Genomic DNA, 20,312 nt, shown 5'->3' on the forward strand with positions numbered 1-20,312 from the left:
TAGGACTACCGTAATACGTTTGGGTCTAGCTATACATGTCATTATGTGAAAATTTATAGTGTGGTGATTTCTGACAATTGAAAATGTGTTTATTTATTGTAATGAATTCCGATCCCGATCGAGCTGTAGTAGATGGTATTGAGAGGACTGAGACATGCTTATGATGTGTCAATATTGAGAAGGGTATAACATAAGTAAGTTTTGAGTAATTGAATTTTGTATTTAACTTAAAATGCCATGATATACATGTATGATAGATGAATGATGTCCCATTGTCCTTATCATAATAAGGTTATTAGAGAAATGAACAAAGGAAGAGATTGGGGATATATGCTTTTGTGTGATTGCTTATTGAGCTGAAAGTTTAGTAAAAGAAGCATACATGTATTAGATTTGAATGATATTTACGACTTAAAGTCAAGAATCATGTTATATGTTTACATGTGAATGAATTGATTAAATTATAAATGTGATTTGTGCCATGTGAAACATGATAACATGTGAATAAATATGTATGAGACTCAGTGATGTGAATCCGAGTTTAAAGACCCGCTGACTATATGAAGAGATTATGTCCGGGTAAAGACCCGATGGCTATGTACAGAGATTATGTCCGGATTAAAATTCGCTGGCTTTGTGTGGAGATTTCATCCGAGCTAAAGGTCTCGACGATGATCCGGGCTAAGTCCCGAAGAGCATTCGTGCTAGTGATGTATCCGGGCTAAGTCCCGAAGAGCATTCGTGCTAGTGATGTATCCGGGCTAAGTCCCGAAGAGCATTCATGCTAGTGATGTATCCGGACTAAGTTCCGAAGAGCATTCGTGCTAGTGATATATCCGGGCTAAATCCCGAAGAGCATTCGTGCTAGTGTTGTATCCGGACTAAGTTCCGACCGGACTAAGTTTCGAAGAGCATTCGTGCTAGTGATATATCCGGGCTAAATCCCAAAGAGCATTCGTGCTAGTGATGTATCCGGACTAAGTTCCGAAGAGCATTCGTGCTAGTGATATATCCGTGCTAAGTTCTGAAGAGCATTCGTGCTGGTGTTATATCCGGGCTAGGTCCCGAAGAGCAATCATGCTGGTGACGTGTATTCGGGCCTTCGTGCCTAGTAGGCTTCGTGCCGGTAATTTGAGCAAAGTTTAAGTATTCATTACTATACGAATTCAAATTTAAATGAGATGATATGTTTAAAAGTGTACATACATGATGTTTATAGACTTGGTTAAGTCATTTCAATGTGTAATAACGAATGAATAAGAGCACTATGTGTGTGAATGATTAGAGGCACTGTGTGTGTGCGAATTCCTTTAACCGAGCACTATGAGTGCGAGATCGGTCAGTGGGCACTAAGTGTGTGAAGTGGAATTCATGTAAGACCTCGTCTGGGACGAAGGCATTGATTTGAGATAGTGTGTAAGACCATGTCTGGGACATGGCATCGGCTCGATATGTGAGCATATGTAAGACCATATCTAGGATATGGCATTGTAAGAGCTATATGTGCTTAATGAGTATCCGTAATGATTTCGAATGATTCAACGGGTATCGTTAACAGTGATTAAATGTGCTAAATGAATTCAATGTTCAGGTATGTGGAAGTTGATTTTCTGTTGGAAATAGGTTAAGTTGAATAGTGAGATATGATGGAGTTATAAAGGATATTTATTGGGATGTTTGAGTATATGTGTACTTTCGGTCAGGTTACAGCTTATACATGAATGAAAATGTGGGTTACAAATATGTGGGTTGATGATGTGAATTATACATGTTAATATGTACTTAATATGTGTTTGAAATGCAATTGTGAATTAAATTAAGTGATTATTGCTTATGAAATCAAGAAAATGAGATATATGCGCATACTTGTAGAAATGTTTATGTATTTGTTTTAAGATAAGAAAATGATTTTATAGATCGATGCGAAATCAATAATGAATTACAATTGCTATCGATGAGCTAATGTCTTTGTGGATATAATTCAATAAGAGGACGTTATCCTAAACTATGCATCGGTAGAAATTTTCGGGGACGAAAATTTCTTAAGTGGGGGAGGGTTGAACAGCCCTAAAATGACCCTAGTCGGAAAGCGGTTTCGGGACCGCTAAACCGAGTCACCAAATTATTTGAATATGATATTTATTGTCTAAAATATGTGAATATGAATGTGTGAAAGTTTTGAGCTTCGATTTAGTCGATTGCATGTGAATTTAGTAATAGGACTTATGTGTGACACTTTTGAAATGTGATAGGTTAATCCATAAGGATCTATTAGTGCATGTAATCAAAAGGGTGGACTTGCATGTCAATTTCCCCCATTTAATTACTAGTGGCCAGCCATGACAAAGGGTGATGGGCAAAACATGTCATAAAACATGTTGTGCTAATGGTTTATGGGAGAAAGGATAAAATAATAATGGGAAGGTAAATGATGACAAAAAAAAATGTGTGTGGTTGCCCCCCCTTCCATTGCCGTGAATTGAAGGAAGAAAACAAAAGAAAAAAAAATGTTCATCTTCTTCTCCCACCTCTCTCAAGCCGAAACTAACCAAGAAATGGAAGAAAGCACACCTAAGGCATTCGGCCATCTTGTGTGGGGGGAATTAAGGTATGATATCATGTGATTCTTTTGGAATTTTTGTGAAGTTGAGTTTGTTTTGGTGCTCATAACATGACCCATGTGTTAATTTTTGAGTTTGTGTTGCAAGAAACATTTGGTTATGTCCTTATATGTCAAATTGATGATAAATTTTTTATATTTGGTGAATGAATATGGGTTTCGGTCATGGTAGACAACAAAGAATGTGGTTGTTGTTCTTGTTAATTTGGATGAATTTTTGGTGGATAGGTGCTTGAATCAAACAAATGATCATGTGTGTACACTAGGTGCTAGTTGAGAAGAATCGGTCACTATATTGGAGGCCATTGCCGAATATGAGTTTAGTTATTGAGTTGATGGAATAAAAGAATGCTTAAAGATGTGTCACAACAAATTATATGTTAAGCTAAGGTTGTTAAATTATCAATCTTTCTTCCTAGCCGAATATGTGTTTATAAAGTTGAGTTGTTAAATAGATTTTGAAGTTAGCCCATGCATTTATTTTTGAATTTAAGAAGAATGATACATTCGACTATGCTTTGATGTGCTTGGATTGTTGTTCATTGAGTAAATGATTGAGGAATGGTTAGAAGAATTTGAATGCTAAACTAGTTGATTTGTTTGATGATATATATATGTATTCGGCAATGGGATAAAATGTGTATTAAGGTAAGTTTCATGGTGATTATGCTTGTGATGTTGGGTTAATATTCGGCATTGAGTAATGTGGGGTAAGGTGATTAATTGGCTATGAAATTAGCTAAATTGAATAGGTATGTTTAATAATATGCTTAGTATAATGTATAATCTTATAACTCGGTTTGGTATTGAGATAAAGGTTAGATGTATGATTGGATTTTGGTATGTGTTAAATTGGTCAATCAAAGATTAAATGATATGTGATTGCCAAATGTGATTGTTAAGTGAATAATATTAGTTAAGTACTTAAGCAAATCTATTGTTTTACTTAAGCTTAAGAGCAAAGAGGATCAAAGTCGGATAGGGGAAAAGAGAAAGTAAACGAATAGCCGTGGACATCTAATCGTCGACCACTTCCGAGGTAAGTTTTAAGTGATTAAACGTTGAGTAAATTCAATCATAATAGGACATAATGAGTTGATTTAATAAGATATGATGTGGCCATGATATGTCTTAAACTCAAATGGTAAGTTCATATGTGTTTGGACTTGGACAGTTAAGAGCAAATTGTAATAATTTGCTTTGGACAGCAGCAGTAACGTGATTTTAGAAAATCACTATAAATTGTTGGTGTGGAATTATAGGCCGAATAAAATATGTAATCAAGGCTTAATTAGTCTAGTTTCTTATAAAAGAGACCTTGTGAGCAAACAAATTTCCTATAAAGAGATATTTAAAGTTGTGTGAGACGGTGTCAGAATGACTCCGAAATCCCTGTTCTGTTTTTAGAAAATCATTATAAATTTTACAAAAATGGTTATAAGATAAAATTTATATGCTTAGACTCCTTAATGAGTCTAGTTTCAAATGAAATCAAATACAACACATTTTGAATTCTGTAAAATGAGAAATTTGATTCGTAGTGAAGAGTGGTCAGATTAGTCAAACAGTGAAACAGGGGAAACTTTAAGAAAAATCTGGTAATGATTGGCCAAACCTAAAATTCTGAAAATTTTATGGATGGAAGATATACGAGTCTATATTCAGGGAAAATTAACGGCAAGTGATTTGGAGTTTTGTAGCTCCAGTTATAAATAATTTAGTGACTACTGCTCAGGAAAACAGCTCGTAGTGAATATGTGATTTTGTTGTAAACATGGATAAAACTTGTTTTAGTTACTCATAAGCTATTGATTAAACCCATACGTGAATTCTAAATCGTGATATTGTAAAACGATACATGAGTGTTAGATGGATCTTTGATATTAAAATTTGTGAAATTGTAAGTTTATGAGTATTCGAATATGAAATGATAGTATAGCGTGAAATTGAATTATTCATTGGGAAATGATTAATGTAGATTCGGCCAAGACAATGTGTATACATGATAGTATATGTGATATGTGAAGTATATTTGGATAATTGTGATGTGAATGTATATATATGTGATAAGGCCTAATGGCCGATGTGATGAATGTGAAAGTGTATATATGTGATAAGGCCGAATGGCCAATGTGATGAATGTGAAAGTGTATATATATGTGATAAGGCCTAATGGCCGATGTGGTGAATGTGAAAGTGTGTGATGAATGTGAAAGTGTATATATATGTGATAAGGCCTAATGGCGGATGTGATGAATGTGAAAGTGTATATATGTGATAAGGCCTAATAGCCGATGTGATGAATGTGAAAGTGTATATATGTGATGAGGCCTAATGGCCGATGTGATGAATGTGAAAGTGTATATATGTGATAAGGCCGAATGGCCAATGTGATGAATGTGAAAGTGTATATATATGTGATAAGGCCTAATGGCCGATGTGATGAATGTGAAAGTGTATATATATGTGATAAGGCCTAATGGCCGATGTGATGAATGTGAAAGTGTATATATGTGATAAGGCCTAATAGCCGATGTGATGAATGTGAAAGTGTATATATATGTGATAAGGCCTAATGGCCGATGTGATGAATGTGAAAGTGTATATATGTGATAAGGCCTAATAGCCGATGTGATGAATGTGAAAGTGTATATATATGGTGAGGCCTAATGGCCGATGTGATGAATGTGAAAGTGTATATATGTGATAAGGCCGAATGGCCAATGTGATGAATGTGAAAGTGTATATATATGTGATAAGGCCTAATGGCCGATGTGATGAATGTGAAAGTGTATATATATGTGATAAGGCCTAATGGCCGATGTGATGAATGTGAAAGTGTATATATATGTGATAAGGCCTAATAGCCGATGTGATGAATGTGAAAGTGTATATATATGTGATAAGGCCTAATGGTCGATGTGATGAATGTGAAAGTGTATATATGTGATAAGGCCTAATAGCCGATGTGATGAATGTGAAAGTGTATATATGTGATGAGGCCTAATGGCCGATGTGATGAATGTGAAAGTGTATATATGTGACAGAGCCGAGTGGCCAACGTGATGGATGTGAAAGTGTATAAATGTGATAACTCCCGAAGGGCAATTGTGTCAGTACTATATCCGGGTTAAAACCCCGCAGGCTTTATGCGAGAGTATTATCCTGATTAATGTCCGTAGGCTTCGTGCTCGTACTATATCCGAGCTTTAAAGACCCGACGGCTAAATGCTAGGATTCAAGTAAGACTTTGATATTGAGTATCTGCATTAAGTTACCATCAAATAAGTATTATGTATTCAAGATGTTCAGGTACGTATTACTTACTCATCGGTGGAGTGATTTCGAGGTGAATTATCAGTATCAAAGAGGTAGGTAAATGTGATTAATATTATAACTCCAAATGTGAGAATGTGCTTTGGAAATATTTTACCATCTAGGTCATTATTATTCGAAAGTATATATGTGGCAGCCAAGTGTTGCGTTTAATGATATTATAGATCGAGATGAAGCTCTAGATTAACTTCATCGAACAGTTGAAATGAATGACCAATAATAGTGATTGAGAACACTTTGTCTTGCTTAAAACTTACTAAGCATTAAATGCTTACTCCGTTCTTTGAATCTCTGTTTTATAGATTTTGGTTCGTCAGCTATCGGACTCGGGATTATTGAAGTCGAAGTCGCCCACACTATCAAAGCCCTTTTGGTACACTTTTGGTTGAACTCTAAAAATGGCATGTATAGGACTACCCTTTTGTAGTGGGTCATGGACCCTTTGGATTTGTATAATTTTGGATAGCCATGAGAAAATGGCTTATATATGTTTGAGCATAATGTTATAATCATTTGGTATGGATATGGTTATTGAGAGGTGTGGATATGCTTAACAAGGATTGGCCATGGGAATGGTTAATCACTATCATAATTTGTGCTATTTATGCTAAAAGGGTTAGTTGAATCATGGAAACTATGAAATAGGTAAAGTCTACCTTAAAGGCAGATGCTGACAGCAGCAGTGATGTAGATTTGGAAAATCACTAAAAATAGTAGGAATAGAATTAAATAGTGAATAAATTATTTAAATGAACCTTGATGAATCCACTTTCATATGGAAGAAACGAAACGGTCATATGAGTGGTATGTTAAGAGATAATTAGGTTTTCGTGAGACAGGGCCAGAACGGTTTCTGGATTCCCTATTCCGACTTTGGAAATTCATTATAAATTAACCAGAGATAATTAGGAGTCATGCCATATATGTATAGATTCCTATTTGAGTCTAGTTTCTATAGAAACAAACAGCATCAGCATTGAAGCCCTGTACAGGGAGATATCCAAATTGTAATGCATGAAGGTCAGTGTAGTCGCACCCTGTAACAGGGGAGACTTTAACTAATAAACTGTACTAATTGGCCGGACCAGAAATTCTAGAAAAAAATATGTTGATGGACATATGAGTCTAGTTTCAGGGAAAAATTACGAAACTGATTTTCGAGTTTTAGAACTTAAGATATGATTTTTAAGGTGACAGTGACACAGTTAGCCAACTGCCTGGAAATTTTTAAATTGGACCGCAAAGAAGTGATTTAAGTCTGCAAACCCCTCGTGTCCGACTCCGGCGACGAACTCGGGTACGGGGTGTTACAAGTGAAATAAAAAATAGTATAACTATCTCAAAGTTTTAAGTGACTATGACGTGTTTGATATTTATATATTAAATAATTTCTTATATAATCGTAAAAGAGATTGTATTAATTTTAAAGTATTGAATTAATTATCATTATAGTTTAGGGATTATAGGTTTAGGTATTATTGTTTATGGTTTACGGTTTAAGGGTTGGGGTTTAGGATTTAGTGGTTAGTGGTTTAGGGTTTATATTTCACGATTCAAGGTTTAAGGGATAAAGGTTTAAGGGTTTAGGGTTTAGATTAATTAGTGTTTTTAATTTATATATTAAATAATTTCTTATATAATTGTAAAAGAGATAATTTTAATTTTAATATATTAAAATTATGATTATAGTTGAAATTATTTAAGAGATAATAAGTAAACTTTATATATATTAAATGATTTAGGATTTAAGGTTTACGATGAAATTTTATATAATCAATTAATGCTTTTATATTTAAAAATATTTAATCTAAATTATTTGATATATTTAAATATTAAATTTAAAAACATTGATAAATAAAAAAATAGTAAAATTTTTTAGCAAAACGATATCATAGGCGCAAAATCATTTTACTTTAAAAAGAATTGCGCCTTGTTTTCCCTAAATTTCCCCCCTAAACCCCTAATTTTCCCCCTAAAATTGGTATCCTCAAAACACCCTTTAGGTGTTTCTCTCTGCCACCACGTCTTTCATCATCATCGTTCCCTACTTTTGCTACTTTAAGCTCCTCTTCTTCTCAACCACCGTCTTTGTTTTTCTCTCATTTATCGTCTTTGTTTTTCTCTCATTTATCCGGTCGGTGTATTTTTCAGGAAAATCCAAATTTTCCCGAAAGATCTTCAGCAAAGGAGTCATCGCTTACGACAACAATCTCGCCGATGCCGATTTCTTCAACAACTTCGAAGACGATTTTGATGACTCTGATATCGAATTGCAGTCACAGTTATAAGAGTTCTCATGCATGGTCCCAAAAGCAAAGAAAATGTTGATACTATTATTGAAAGGTATGTCTCATTTACTTTTTTTCTCTTTTCCCCCTTTATTTAGATATTAAAGAATCAGAATGAAGTTTATCTTCTCACTCTTTTACTATACCAGCAATATGTATAATCAGATTCGTGATTCAGGTGGTCCAGAGAGCAAAATGATGGATTACTGTACGGAGTTTATTTCTTCTTTTTCTTTTCTTTCTGGACTCAGTTGAACGTGCCCACCTTTTGCTTCTTTAATTTTTCTCATTTCAAGGCTTTTATTTTGTTTCATATTTTAGGCAACCAATTTTTTTATCCCTTCCCTTTGCCATTTAACATTCCAGTTATTGGCTTTTTAACCCTTAAATGGTACTGAGTTTGTTCTATTTCTTTGTGAAGGTGTGCTGGTGCAGGGCATTTACGAATGATATCCTCCATTATAGTAAGGAACTTGAGAAGGTCCCAAGCGACGATGATGAGAATCGAGCATACATCATGGATATGGGTGTTAAGGATATGAGGTTAGTTATTACATAGTTGCATCTAAAGCAAACTACAATTTTACTGCCTCAATCAAGTAGCATGTCAATTAGTGTTTGTGTATTGATTGATGGATTCAACTTGAACTTCAAATCCACGCTCCTGCATTTAGTCGGTTTTCATAATGGGCTTTACAATTCAAATGTATGTAATGTATGTAAGCATGTATGTATGATGTAGAGGTCTCAAGCTTCTTTTATCTTACAAATGACTGCATTTCTTTTGGCATTGTTTCAGGGACATTCTTCATATTTTCAGCCTTTTGCTGTGCAAATTTCATCCTATTAGCGATAATGGTACTCGAGTCTAAAGGACGAACACTAGAGGAAATACAAGCATCAGTTATTCATTCTTCAGTTTGAAATGCCATCAGCAATTTGCTTTAAAATTTGATATGTCTTGCTGGGTTTTTGTGCTGTGTCTTGGTAGAGTATCTATCTTATTTTATGTTTTATGTTTATTTTTTTGTAGTAACTTGGGATAACAGTTAGTATTTACATTTGGTTTTAGTTGTTCTCATGTTTTTTTATAGGATTTATAGCGAGTTTGTTGATGTATATGATGCCTTTGTGCTTTTTTTTTACAAATATAATCTCTTCTGTTGATGAATGGAATTCCAAAACTAGTACTGATTACTGTATGAACTGCAGATTGTTTTGACTCATGAACATGCTGATGCAGTTCTTGGTCTGGATGATATACGTGTTGTGCAACCACACAGTCCTACGAATGATATCGACCCCACTGTAATTTATCTAACTCAGTACGCGATGGATAGGTATAATATGGGGTTTTTTAATTATTCATGGGGTCATTGATCATAGCCTACAAATTGCTTGTTATGCTGATTCATTATCAAGACATCTGTTGTTTCACATGTTTTTTATAATGTGAGAGGCTACTGATTTAACATGCTTTTAAGTAGGCTATACAAAATTGAAGGTTATTTCCCAAGCAAGCTATCAATAGCAAAAAGGATCTGTTCTGGGTTTATGATGTCTATAGCAATGTTGGATGATGTTTACTTTGTATGTCCCTAAACAGCGTTGCTTCAAAATTTCCATATTTGGTTTGGAAGAAACTTAGAGAAGGCCAAGAAGTAAGGCAGGTGGCACAACTTGACTGGAGGATAATTGAGGATGACTATGACAAACCATTTGTTGCTTCAGGACTAAAATTTGTTCCTTTACCAGTTAGTATGCTTTCTTGAGATAGTATCTAGTTTCCACCTTATCGTTTATGCCTAAGTGTTTAATCATACTTTTGATGCAGGTGATGCATGGAGAAGATTATATTTGTTTAGGTTTTCTTTTTGGTGAAAAGTCTAAAGTGGCTTATATTTCTGATGTCCCACGTTTTCCTTCAAACACAGAGTATGGTAGGTGTTGCTTTTGCACCTTTTCATGTTGGCACACATGCATTTACACCTTTAATACATTTTTTCTCCTTCTTGTGATGTTAAATATGGTGGGGACACTTCTATTTTCTACATGTTACTTTTAGTAGCTTGTCAATGTTAAAGTTGTAAGAATATATGTTTATTGGATTTTCCTCATGACTTAACAATTGAAGAGCCCTTCAAGCATTTGTTTTAATATTTTACTCAAATCCTTTTTTTTGTCACTTGAGACAGATTATTGTTGTCAACCTTAATGAAAGTGCTTCTCTGCACGGTTCACAAACAAGAAACCTCTTATGACTTGACTAAAAATTCAAAAGATAAGATAGTTTGGGATCATCTCATTATGCATTTACTCTGATCTCTTGATATTGAGTGCAACTTGGTGAAAAGAAAGCACATGTTTTCTCACTTTTATGAATTGTTTGTTTGTGATTTTTGTTTTCATGGTAAAATATGTTACGTCATGAATTGTGTTTGATCAGAATATTATGTTCACAGTTATTTCCAAAAGCGGCAGTGGCCAATTGGATCTTCTGATAATGGATTGTTTGTACAAGGTGTGTTACTCCCTTGCTTCTTTCTTTTTCACAGTTGTTGAATACTTTTCTTCATCTTTTTTTGTTAGTGAATTGTCTAGAATTAGAAAAATACAAAAAGACAATCTTAATCCATGCTGATTCTTTCATAACCTATCTGCATCTATGTATGTGCTGCTGTGCATATTATGTTCTTTCTTGTTACATCACTGTGTTGTACCGTAGGTTATTGTTTAACATGGTTGAAAGGCCATGTGTGGATTTGCTTTTGGGTTACAAATGGTGGCTTATTTAATTGTAAGTCCTGAAAAAGTTATTAGTATTAACTCGATTTTCAGAAACTTCAAAACTACTATTATAGAGATATAATGAATATAGAAATTAATTAAATGGTTATGAAAATTTTGAGATGTTTCCTTTGTCTGATTATCACGGATATCTTAGTAATTTTTTTTGATGAATGTACACTGCAATAGTAAAATTACTCTTCTGTTTTATTATTTATTGTATTTTTAATTGTATATATCTTCTTTGAACTAATGTTTTATGTTTTCTGCATGGCAGAAAGGATCCCATAACGTTCACTTATGCTTACCTCAGGTTTGTTCTAAATTTTTCCAAAAATTGGGCTGCCCAGAAAAAAAAACTTGAAATAGGTTTACTTAGTACTAGTTAAATCGGGCTTGATTTTAGATAAATCTAATTATTATCTTTAAGCATGATATGTTCTAATACTTTGATTTAAGCTGTTGATGTATGTATTCTGACTACGGAATCTCATGTTCAAATATTCTACAAAGAAGCTAATTAGGAGATTCTGCAATTGTTGATGGTAATTGGAATTTAAGAATATAGGCTTAAGGGTTTAATTGGAATTTAAGCATGGTATGTTCTAATATTTTAAATTTATATTGATGAATACTTTCCACCTATATTGACTTAAGTGAGTAGATATATCAGTAGTGTACATTTTTTTATTCCACAAACAATCTTAAAAAGTTGAGATATTATTTTTTTAGATGTATTTTTTAATAATTTACTATAACATTATAAGACACCTAATTTACTATAACATTATAAAACAATCTTAAAAAGTTGAACTAATTTACTTATCTTTGCCATGTTCACTATGGTTTGAACAGATTAAGTTACTATTATTTTCATGCAGAGCATGTAAGAGCCAAATTTGCGGTTCAAATTCGAAGCCATGCTCAAAAGTTTTTCTCTAAGGCTTATTGCTTTGAGTTTATTACAAGATTTCCTTGATTAAGAAAATGCATTGTATATTTTATTACCTTGCATATGTATTATTTATTTTAGTTTTGATTGTAAATTTTTATTTTTACTAAAGTGTTCTAACTTTTTGATTTTAATTGTGTTATTAATTTATTATTTTAAATTCTAAATTTAAATTCATTAATTTTTATTTTTATATTTAGATTTAAAGTTAAAATTTTAGTAGAAAATTTAATTTAAATAATATTTTTTATTTATCCTTAAAATATAATATAATATTTATCATAGAAATAAATATTATTTGAAAAAAAATATTTTTTTAAAAGATATATTTTTAGCGGCGTTTGTATGAAAAGCGCCGTTAAAGGTCTATTCTATAGCGGCGTTTGTGGGAAAAGCGTCGTTAAAGGTCATGGTCTTTAGCGGTGTTTGTGGGAAAAGCGCCGCTAAAGATCATGGTCTTTAATGGTGTTTTTGGCGACGTTTAGCGTCGCAAATACTTTTAGCAACGCTAAAATGCGCCGCTAAAGGCCTAAAAAAGCGCCGCTAAAAATCTATTTTGGTGTAGTGAAATTAAACCAAAATCCAAAACTAATCCCAATTACATATAGCCATCAATACATCAACATCAATCAATCTCATTGAAACTGTAGTATCCATTAAAATGAAATCAATCAAGAAAACATGTCACTCCATTTCATTAAAGTTATTACAAACTAAAAAAAAAAGCTAGAAAACAGTGAAAAAAAAACTACATTAACTAATAAACTGTTGATAAGAAACGTATATAAACATGCAAAAGAATAGATTTTAAAAAAGAAAAAGAAAAACACATGTCTAACCTTCATAGATGAACTCGAACGTTAAAACCCACGTGCCAAAACCAACCTGGAAAAATAGATTTTCATTATTATAAATCTTTGAACTTTGCTTGTCAACTTTTTTTTCCAATATTTCTTTTTTCCTCTTCGCTCTTTTCATGCTGCAAATAAATACAGGCAGAGCAAGAAAAAAAACTGTGAAAAAAATAAAATTAAAAAAGAACAAATAAGACAAAGCAAAGAAAACTTTAGTTACTTTGAAAGAGAGAACTTAGCTTTCATGGATACGAAAAAGTGGCCTAATAAGGGATCAAATAATAAAAAGGCCGAACAAAGCAAAGCGGAGAGCATGTGGAATTTTGATTATTATGAGCTCACTCAATCATCTCTACTTCACAATCCAAACTCAAACAAAATGCAAATCTCTACTGTTCTGAAACGCCATATATGTCTACAATTTTCTTATATATATATATATCAACCAAAGTGTACTGACCATGTACTACCACCCTAAATTACTTGCAAAATAAATCACTACCAGTAAGGGCAGCGCACAACTCAAGCAATTTCTTTAATCATCAAAATATAATCTTCATCAGAAAGTGAAAGCTGATTATATCAAAATCGGGAAGTGAAGCTGATTTCTGTTTGGACTATGATGAACATAAATAAATTAATTTATGCTATAAGATTAGATATGCTACCTATTTATTCATAAAATCAAACTGATTCTATCATGTGCCAACTGAGATCAAAGAAAAAAAATCATTAATAATAATAATAATAATAATAAAGGAATCCCCCAAATCATGCCATCTATAGAACAATCATTAGCCAGCGAGTTTAGCAACTAAATCAAGGACAAACTTTAAGCTTGCCATGAAAGAATCTTTATTATAGCTAAAAACCCAACATCCCTAACATTAAAAGTCAGCAGATGAAGAAGAAAGATATTTACTTAACCATAACTACACAAAACATATTATCCACAAAACCAAAACAGGAAGAAAAAAAATAAATTGAATTTTAATTAATATAGAATTAGACTAATTTTTCAATATAAAGCATTCTACGTAAATTTCAAAAGGACCAGTACCTAAGACAACCACAGATTCCAAAAGATGGTTCACTTCAGCAGCTAATAAAAGCAAAAATAAGCTTTTTGTGGCATTAAGATTTTTCATCTTATTTCAAAATTTTTTAATTAATTACAACAAGTATAAGAAATGATGCTAATCTCAGCATAAAATAATAACTCCAGGAAGAAAAAAAGACTAATACCGAAGTAAATTTTTATTGGATGTTGAAATGACACATCACGAACATGTCCAAATTTGTCATGAGGGCATCATGAAGAGCACTTAACTTCTGTAAAACATAACAAGTTATTAAGCATAAAGGCATATGTACAAAAAAGATCACTTTTATGACTTGATATAATAAAAAAATTTAACATAAACATACATGCATAAGACAGCTATATCACTAGAAAAATGCCTATACAAAAAAAGGTTGTAACGTATTAAGAGACACTTCTTTTTCCCTTTCAAACATATGGTTTTGTTTTTATTTTTTCTTGCATGCTTGACCATGGAAGACATCATTGTACTATTTATAAAATTTTCAATTACGATTTAATCTAATGCTAATTTAATTACTACAAAAATTTAAAATCAACAGTTCTTATTGTAAAGGCATTTATGCCTTTCATATATATGTAAAATTTTAAGAAATAAATAGTTTAAAAATTATAAAATTTTTAGAAAAATAAAAATAGACGAGGGTTAATTTGAGGGATTTTGAACCTGGTGGATTTTGAGAACAAGGTTAGGGTGCAATTTCTTCTGCCAAACCTCGTACTTCCCTTCTAAACCGTCAACCTCAATTTCATACTTATTTTTTGTGTTAATTAAAAAAAAGGAAGTACGGAACAAAAAAGTAAATTAAAATTCTATACTAGTGGGAAAAAAAAGAAAGAACACTTACAGCCCAAAAATCTGAAAGTAATCGATGCATAAAGCAACGGGTCGAATGCTCTTGCAAGAATCAGAATAGAGGAACATCATTGTTCTAGTCTTGGATGCGACGCAGTTCCAACACCTTTTTGTTGAAGAATCGAGCTTTGCGGCGAATTGGGAGCTTAAATTTTGAAAGGAAAAGTTTGAATTTGGGAGAAAATGGAAGGCATAGCATGGAGGAACCCGATAAGAAATAAAGGGATTTGGAAAATTGGGGGTTTGGATCACAAAGGGATTGGAAGTTTGGGAATTGGGGAAAATAATTTGGGGAAGAATAACTTAGGGAAATTTAGGGGAAACGAAGTTAGGAAATTGGGGAAATGAAGTCGGGGAAATCTGACATGGGGAAAACTAAAGGAAATACGGGGTTAATAAAACGATGTCATTTAGGTTAGATTTTTTAAATTTTGCAGCGATTCTTAATAAGCGCCACTAAAAGCATAGGAAAAAGCGGTATCGTTTGGGAACTATTAAAACCTATTTATGGCGTTTTCTGCTGAAGCGCCACTAAAGCATAGTCTTTTGCGGTGTTTTCAAAAAAACGCCACTAAAATTTTGCATCAAAACGTAATGTTTTGCACTATCAGGCACAAATTTTGTGGCACTTTTTACAAAAGCACCACTAATTTCTATCCTTTTGCGGCGTTTGGTGAAAAACGCCACTAAGAACACAGATCACAACGCAACGTTTTGCCATTTCTGAAACAAATTTGTGGCGTTTTTCAATAAATGCCACTAGAAACACAAAATAAAATGTCAGCGTTTTGCATACTCTGACATATTTGTGGCATTTTTTACTAAAACGCCACTAATGCATAAACACTAAAATAACTTTATTTTTTTATCATTTTTATCAAAATCCCTAACCCTTAAACCCTAATATCCTAACCCTTAAAACCATATTTAAACACTAAGACTCTGACTATAAAAACTAAACTCCAAAGAACAAACTTAAACACTAAATTCTAAACCCTAAACTCCTAACCCTTATCTTTTAAACCCTAAATCATAAAACATAAAACCTAAACCCCTAACCCCTCTTTTACAATTATATAAGAACTTAATTAATATATAAATTAAAAAATACTACTTAATATAAACCTTAAACCCTAACCTAACCCCGAATCTCTAAACCTTAAATCACTAACTCTTAACCTCTAACCCCTAACCCCTAACCCCTAACCCCTAACCCCTAACCCCTAACTACTAAGCCCTAAACCTTATTTAATATATAAATTAAAAAACACTAATTAATCTAAACGCTAAAACCTAACCCTAACCCCTAAACCTTATTTAATATAAATTAAAACAACTAATTAATCTAAACCTTAAACCCTAACCTGACATTGAATCTATAAACTCTAAATCTCGAACTCTTAATCTCTAACCCCTAACCCCTAAATCACAACCCTTAACCAGAATCCCTAATCCATAATCCCTAATTCCAAAATTTATAAACCTTAAAATTGTAACTCCTAAACCGGCCTTAAATCCTAAATTAACCATATACCCTAAACCATATATATTAAACCCTAAACTATAATGATAATTAATTAAATATTTTAAAATTAATACTATCGTATCTTTTACAATTATATATGAAATTATTTAATATATAAATTAAAAATCAATCAGTCATGTACCCAAAAAATTTTAAAATTATTTTAAATAATAGTATTTTAATTTTTCTATTTTTAACAAATATTTTTCTATGTTTTTTATTTCAAATTATTTCTACATGTCATTATTTCAAATTTATCCATTTTTAACAAATATTCAATTAAAAATAAATTGAATTTTAATTAATATAAATAAACATTAAATGTAAATAGGCAAATAATTTTTTTTGCGGCACCTTTTCAAAAACGCCGCTAAAGCCCTGAGCATTAACAACGAGTATTGGAAAACGCCGCTAAAGCTCTGAGCATTAGCGGCACTTTTTAAAAACGCCGCTAAATGCCCGAGCATTAGCGACGCTTTTTCAAAAACGCCGCTTAAGCCCCGAGCATTAGCGGCGCTTTTCCAAAAACGCCGCTAAAGCCCCAAAAGATCAGAAGACGATGTCGTTGTGCTTAGGTTTTTTATGCTAGTTTTTAGCGGTGCTTTCGATCTTTAGCGACGTTTTGTGTAAAGCGCCGCTAATGCTCAATTTTTAGCGGTGTTTTTTATTCAAACGCCACTAAAAATACCGCTAAAGGCCTGTTTTGGTGTAGTGTAAAATCAAACCCTTTTCTTCGTCTTCTTCTTCTTCTTTTGGCTTGTAACACCTTTAACCCATAACCGTCGTCGGATTAGAGTTACGAGGCATTACTGTATAAAATACAGTTCAGCACAGTCATTTATTTAATCACATATTTGAACCAACTAACATGCAACAAAGCCGTATTACATGTACTTTATAAATATAACATACGAACCATAAAGGCATCGCATTCATGGTATTCGAATACATAAATTAAATTCAAGCATATTTTATTCCATATATCAATCACATATATCACCTCATTCTTTAGTATACATCTATTTCAATGGCTAATTATTATACAAGCCATTTTATATACCTATGCACTTCCACATAACGAGTTAAAACAAATCATATTATACCATTTATTAGTTATCCAAATATGATTCATTAGCAAACATTAACAAATAGTTAAATATAATTCTTATACATTACCAAAATTCATGTGCATTCCACCATAACAAAATTACCCATTTTGAGCACAAATAACAAATCAAGCATACCAATTTCGCAAACAAAATATCATGTCAAAACATCTTATATTCAACAAATCAATACCCTCATAAATCATATTAATACCGCAATTAAATTTTACACTAATTATACCAAATGCCAAAATCTCATGCTTATCAAAATGAACCAAGTACCATAGCCGAATATAAATATGCATAATATATGTATCATAATTTATCTCACCTAATGACCAAAGCAATTTTCATCATTCACAAAACAACTTACAAGGCAATTTATACATCAAAACATAGGTTATTAATAAGACACACCAAATAGCCAAATTCACATGGCATAGCATAGTCATCACATAGAAAATACGAACACATACCAACATTAACATTTAACCGAATAATTAACCACATGAAAATATCAAATTTGCTGAATCTCAAGATAGATTATAGACATCATCTATCATTTATCAATGCACAAAATAATCATTTATATAGTCAAAGTAACTTCCAATAATTACACCATTTACTAACCAACTCGCATGGATAGAACCACTACTCATAAATACATCCATCAACTACATTGACATCACTCAAACCGGTTCATAAAATTATACATCGCACAAGATATACCATATAACACACTTCCAAAATGAGCTAATTATAAAGTCGAATTCACATCACTTTCAAGCCAATTCGTGTGGCTATACATATACAAATCAAAACCAACCATAACAAAACTAGCCTATACACGCCATACGTCAATAGTACAAACTCTTAAAGTACCGAAATAGGAATTGATAGTGTAACGACGATCCTTGACAATCCCCGATAACGAAAACTAGCTTTCAAAATCTAAAAAAAAATGAAAAGACACACAAAGTAAGCTTTGAAAACTTAGTAAGTCATAAGCAATTAAATTATCACAAGAACATTAATAGTTCAATTCAAATAGGTCAAATTTAATCAACCTCAAACACATATAAAATCATCTTCCTTATATAATTGCATACTACCACATTAAATATTACACTTACCTTGATCTTTCACGAATATATAAACCTCAATTTCTTCTTTGGTCTCATTTTGTCAATGCCCGATGAACCATTCAAAATTGTTAAGGATACACAAAAATAATATAAGGCTCGTACAATGCCATATCCCGGATATGGTCTTACATGTTAACACATTTTGATGCCACTGTCCCAGACAGGGTCTTATACGACTCATATACGATGTCAATGTCCCAGGCATGGCCTTACACGTTCTCTCACTTTGATGCCAATGTCCCAGATATGGTCTTACACGAAATCACATCTCGAAAGTCCTTATGTCATGACATCAGTATCCTATACATTTCCTAAGGTTCGTTCGGGCTTTCGACTTCGTGATTGAACCAATTCATGCTCGAAACTAGTCATCCAATGCTCAAATCAATTCAACAATATATATCAATACATACAATTCAATTTGGCTACATATAATATCTATACATTTGAATTTAAAAATATTTAATTACTTATGAACTCACCTCGAACGTAAACGAACAGATCGAAACGACTATTTAACAACTTTTGACTTTCCCTAATTCAAATTCAATTTCTTCCTTTCTTGATCTAAATATATTTAAATTTATCTTATTTAAAGACATATTCATTCAATTTCATCCAAAAACACATAAATGGGCGTATTACACTTTAGCCCCTAACATTTTACATTTTCATAATTAGTCCCTATTTCAAAACAACACAAAATACTCAAATTTTCATTTAACCCATGTTTGGCCAAATGTTCCTTAGGTCCCTAGCAGTCCATTCATTATATTTATTTCACATTTAAAACCTTCAATTTACAAATTTCACATTTTAATCCTTAATAAGCATTTTTATCAAAAATTACTTAGTAACACATGATAATCTAACATCAAACTCTCATAATCCATCATCAAACAACAAAAAGCTTAATAATTCATCAATGGCATTTCATGAATACATCAACCAATTCAAAATTTTAAGCATGGGCTAGCTAGTATACGAAGCAACGATCTCAAAAATGTAAAATTATCAATAACCGAGCAAAAAACATACCTAAATCAAGTCCCCTAAGTGCCAAACTTCAAGCTTCAAAAATGGCTTCTTTTTCTTTGGTACATTCAGCCAACCAAGATGATAATGCATGCATTTTATGTTTTGTTTTATTTAATTACATAATAATATAAAATTTACAATTTTATCCATCAATTATACATTACAAAATCACTTATTATAAACCCATAACTGTCCACACCATTATTCAATGGCCAAATCACAACATAAGGACCTTATAAATAATTAATTAAGCAATTAAGCACTTTCACATATAACATGCTACTTTTGCATTTTACGCGATTAAGTCCTTTTATCAAATTAAACAACCAATCGATAAAATTATTTCACGAAAATTTCACACATATTAATTCACATGCTGTAAACACATAAAATAATTTTAAAACTTTGAATTTGTGGTTTCAAAACCACTATTCTGATTTAGCTAAAATCGGGCTGTTATATGGCTCCTCATTTGCTTTAGTTTTCCACTTATTTCTAACTTTCCTTCATTTCTTCATTTTCAATTATAAAACATCATAATCTATGTTCTTCTATTTAAACTAACATGAATTTCAAGAAAAGTTAATCAGTCTTACCTCAATCACTTATATTCAACACTAACCCTTATTTTTTCCCTTCTCCAAGGCATTCATGGATGCACTTCTTATGAAATTTAGGTGGCTACTACACTTTTCTATTGACT

General features: G+C 32.3%; 1 protein-coding gene across 8 annotated transcripts; it reads left to right on the forward strand.

Moving 5' to 3' along the window:
- The first annotated feature begins 7,853 nt into the window (after positions 1 to 7,853).
- On the forward strand, positions 7,854 to 12,117 carry LOC107920980 (putative hydrolase C777.06c). 8 transcript variants are annotated; one of them, XM_016850822.2, is made up of 9 exons: positions 7,891 to 8,299; positions 8,666 to 8,787; positions 9,044 to 9,147; positions 9,457 to 9,584; positions 9,851 to 9,998; positions 10,079 to 10,184; positions 10,707 to 10,765; positions 11,309 to 11,344; positions 11,913 to 12,117. In XM_016850822.2, exons 3-9 carry the CDS (start codon positions 9,100 to 9,102, stop codon positions 11,919 to 11,921), a joined length of 534 nt encoding a protein of 177 aa, XP_016706311.2. In that variant the 5' UTR covers positions 7,891 to 8,299; positions 8,666 to 8,787; positions 9,044 to 9,099; the 3' UTR covers positions 11,922 to 12,117. The 8 variants fall into 8 exon arrangements, 7 of the variants coding, with proteins under 7 accessions (XP_040960219.1, XP_040960220.1, XP_040960221.1 ...); XM_041104290.1 differs by having other exon boundaries at positions 7,893 to 8,299; positions 9,044 to 9,231; XM_041104285.1 differs by having other exon boundaries at positions 7,854 to 7,959; positions 8,108 to 8,299; positions 10,707 to 12,117.
- The last annotated feature ends 8,195 nt before the right edge of the window (positions 12,118 to 20,312 follow it).

The sequence above is a fragment of the Gossypium hirsutum genome, chromosome D11 (genome assembly GCF_007990345.1).
Source record: "Gossypium hirsutum isolate 1008001.06 chromosome D11, Gossypium_hirsutum_v2.1, whole genome shotgun sequence".
Classification (NCBI taxonomy): Eukaryota; Viridiplantae; Streptophyta; class Magnoliopsida; order Malvales; family Malvaceae; genus Gossypium; species Gossypium hirsutum.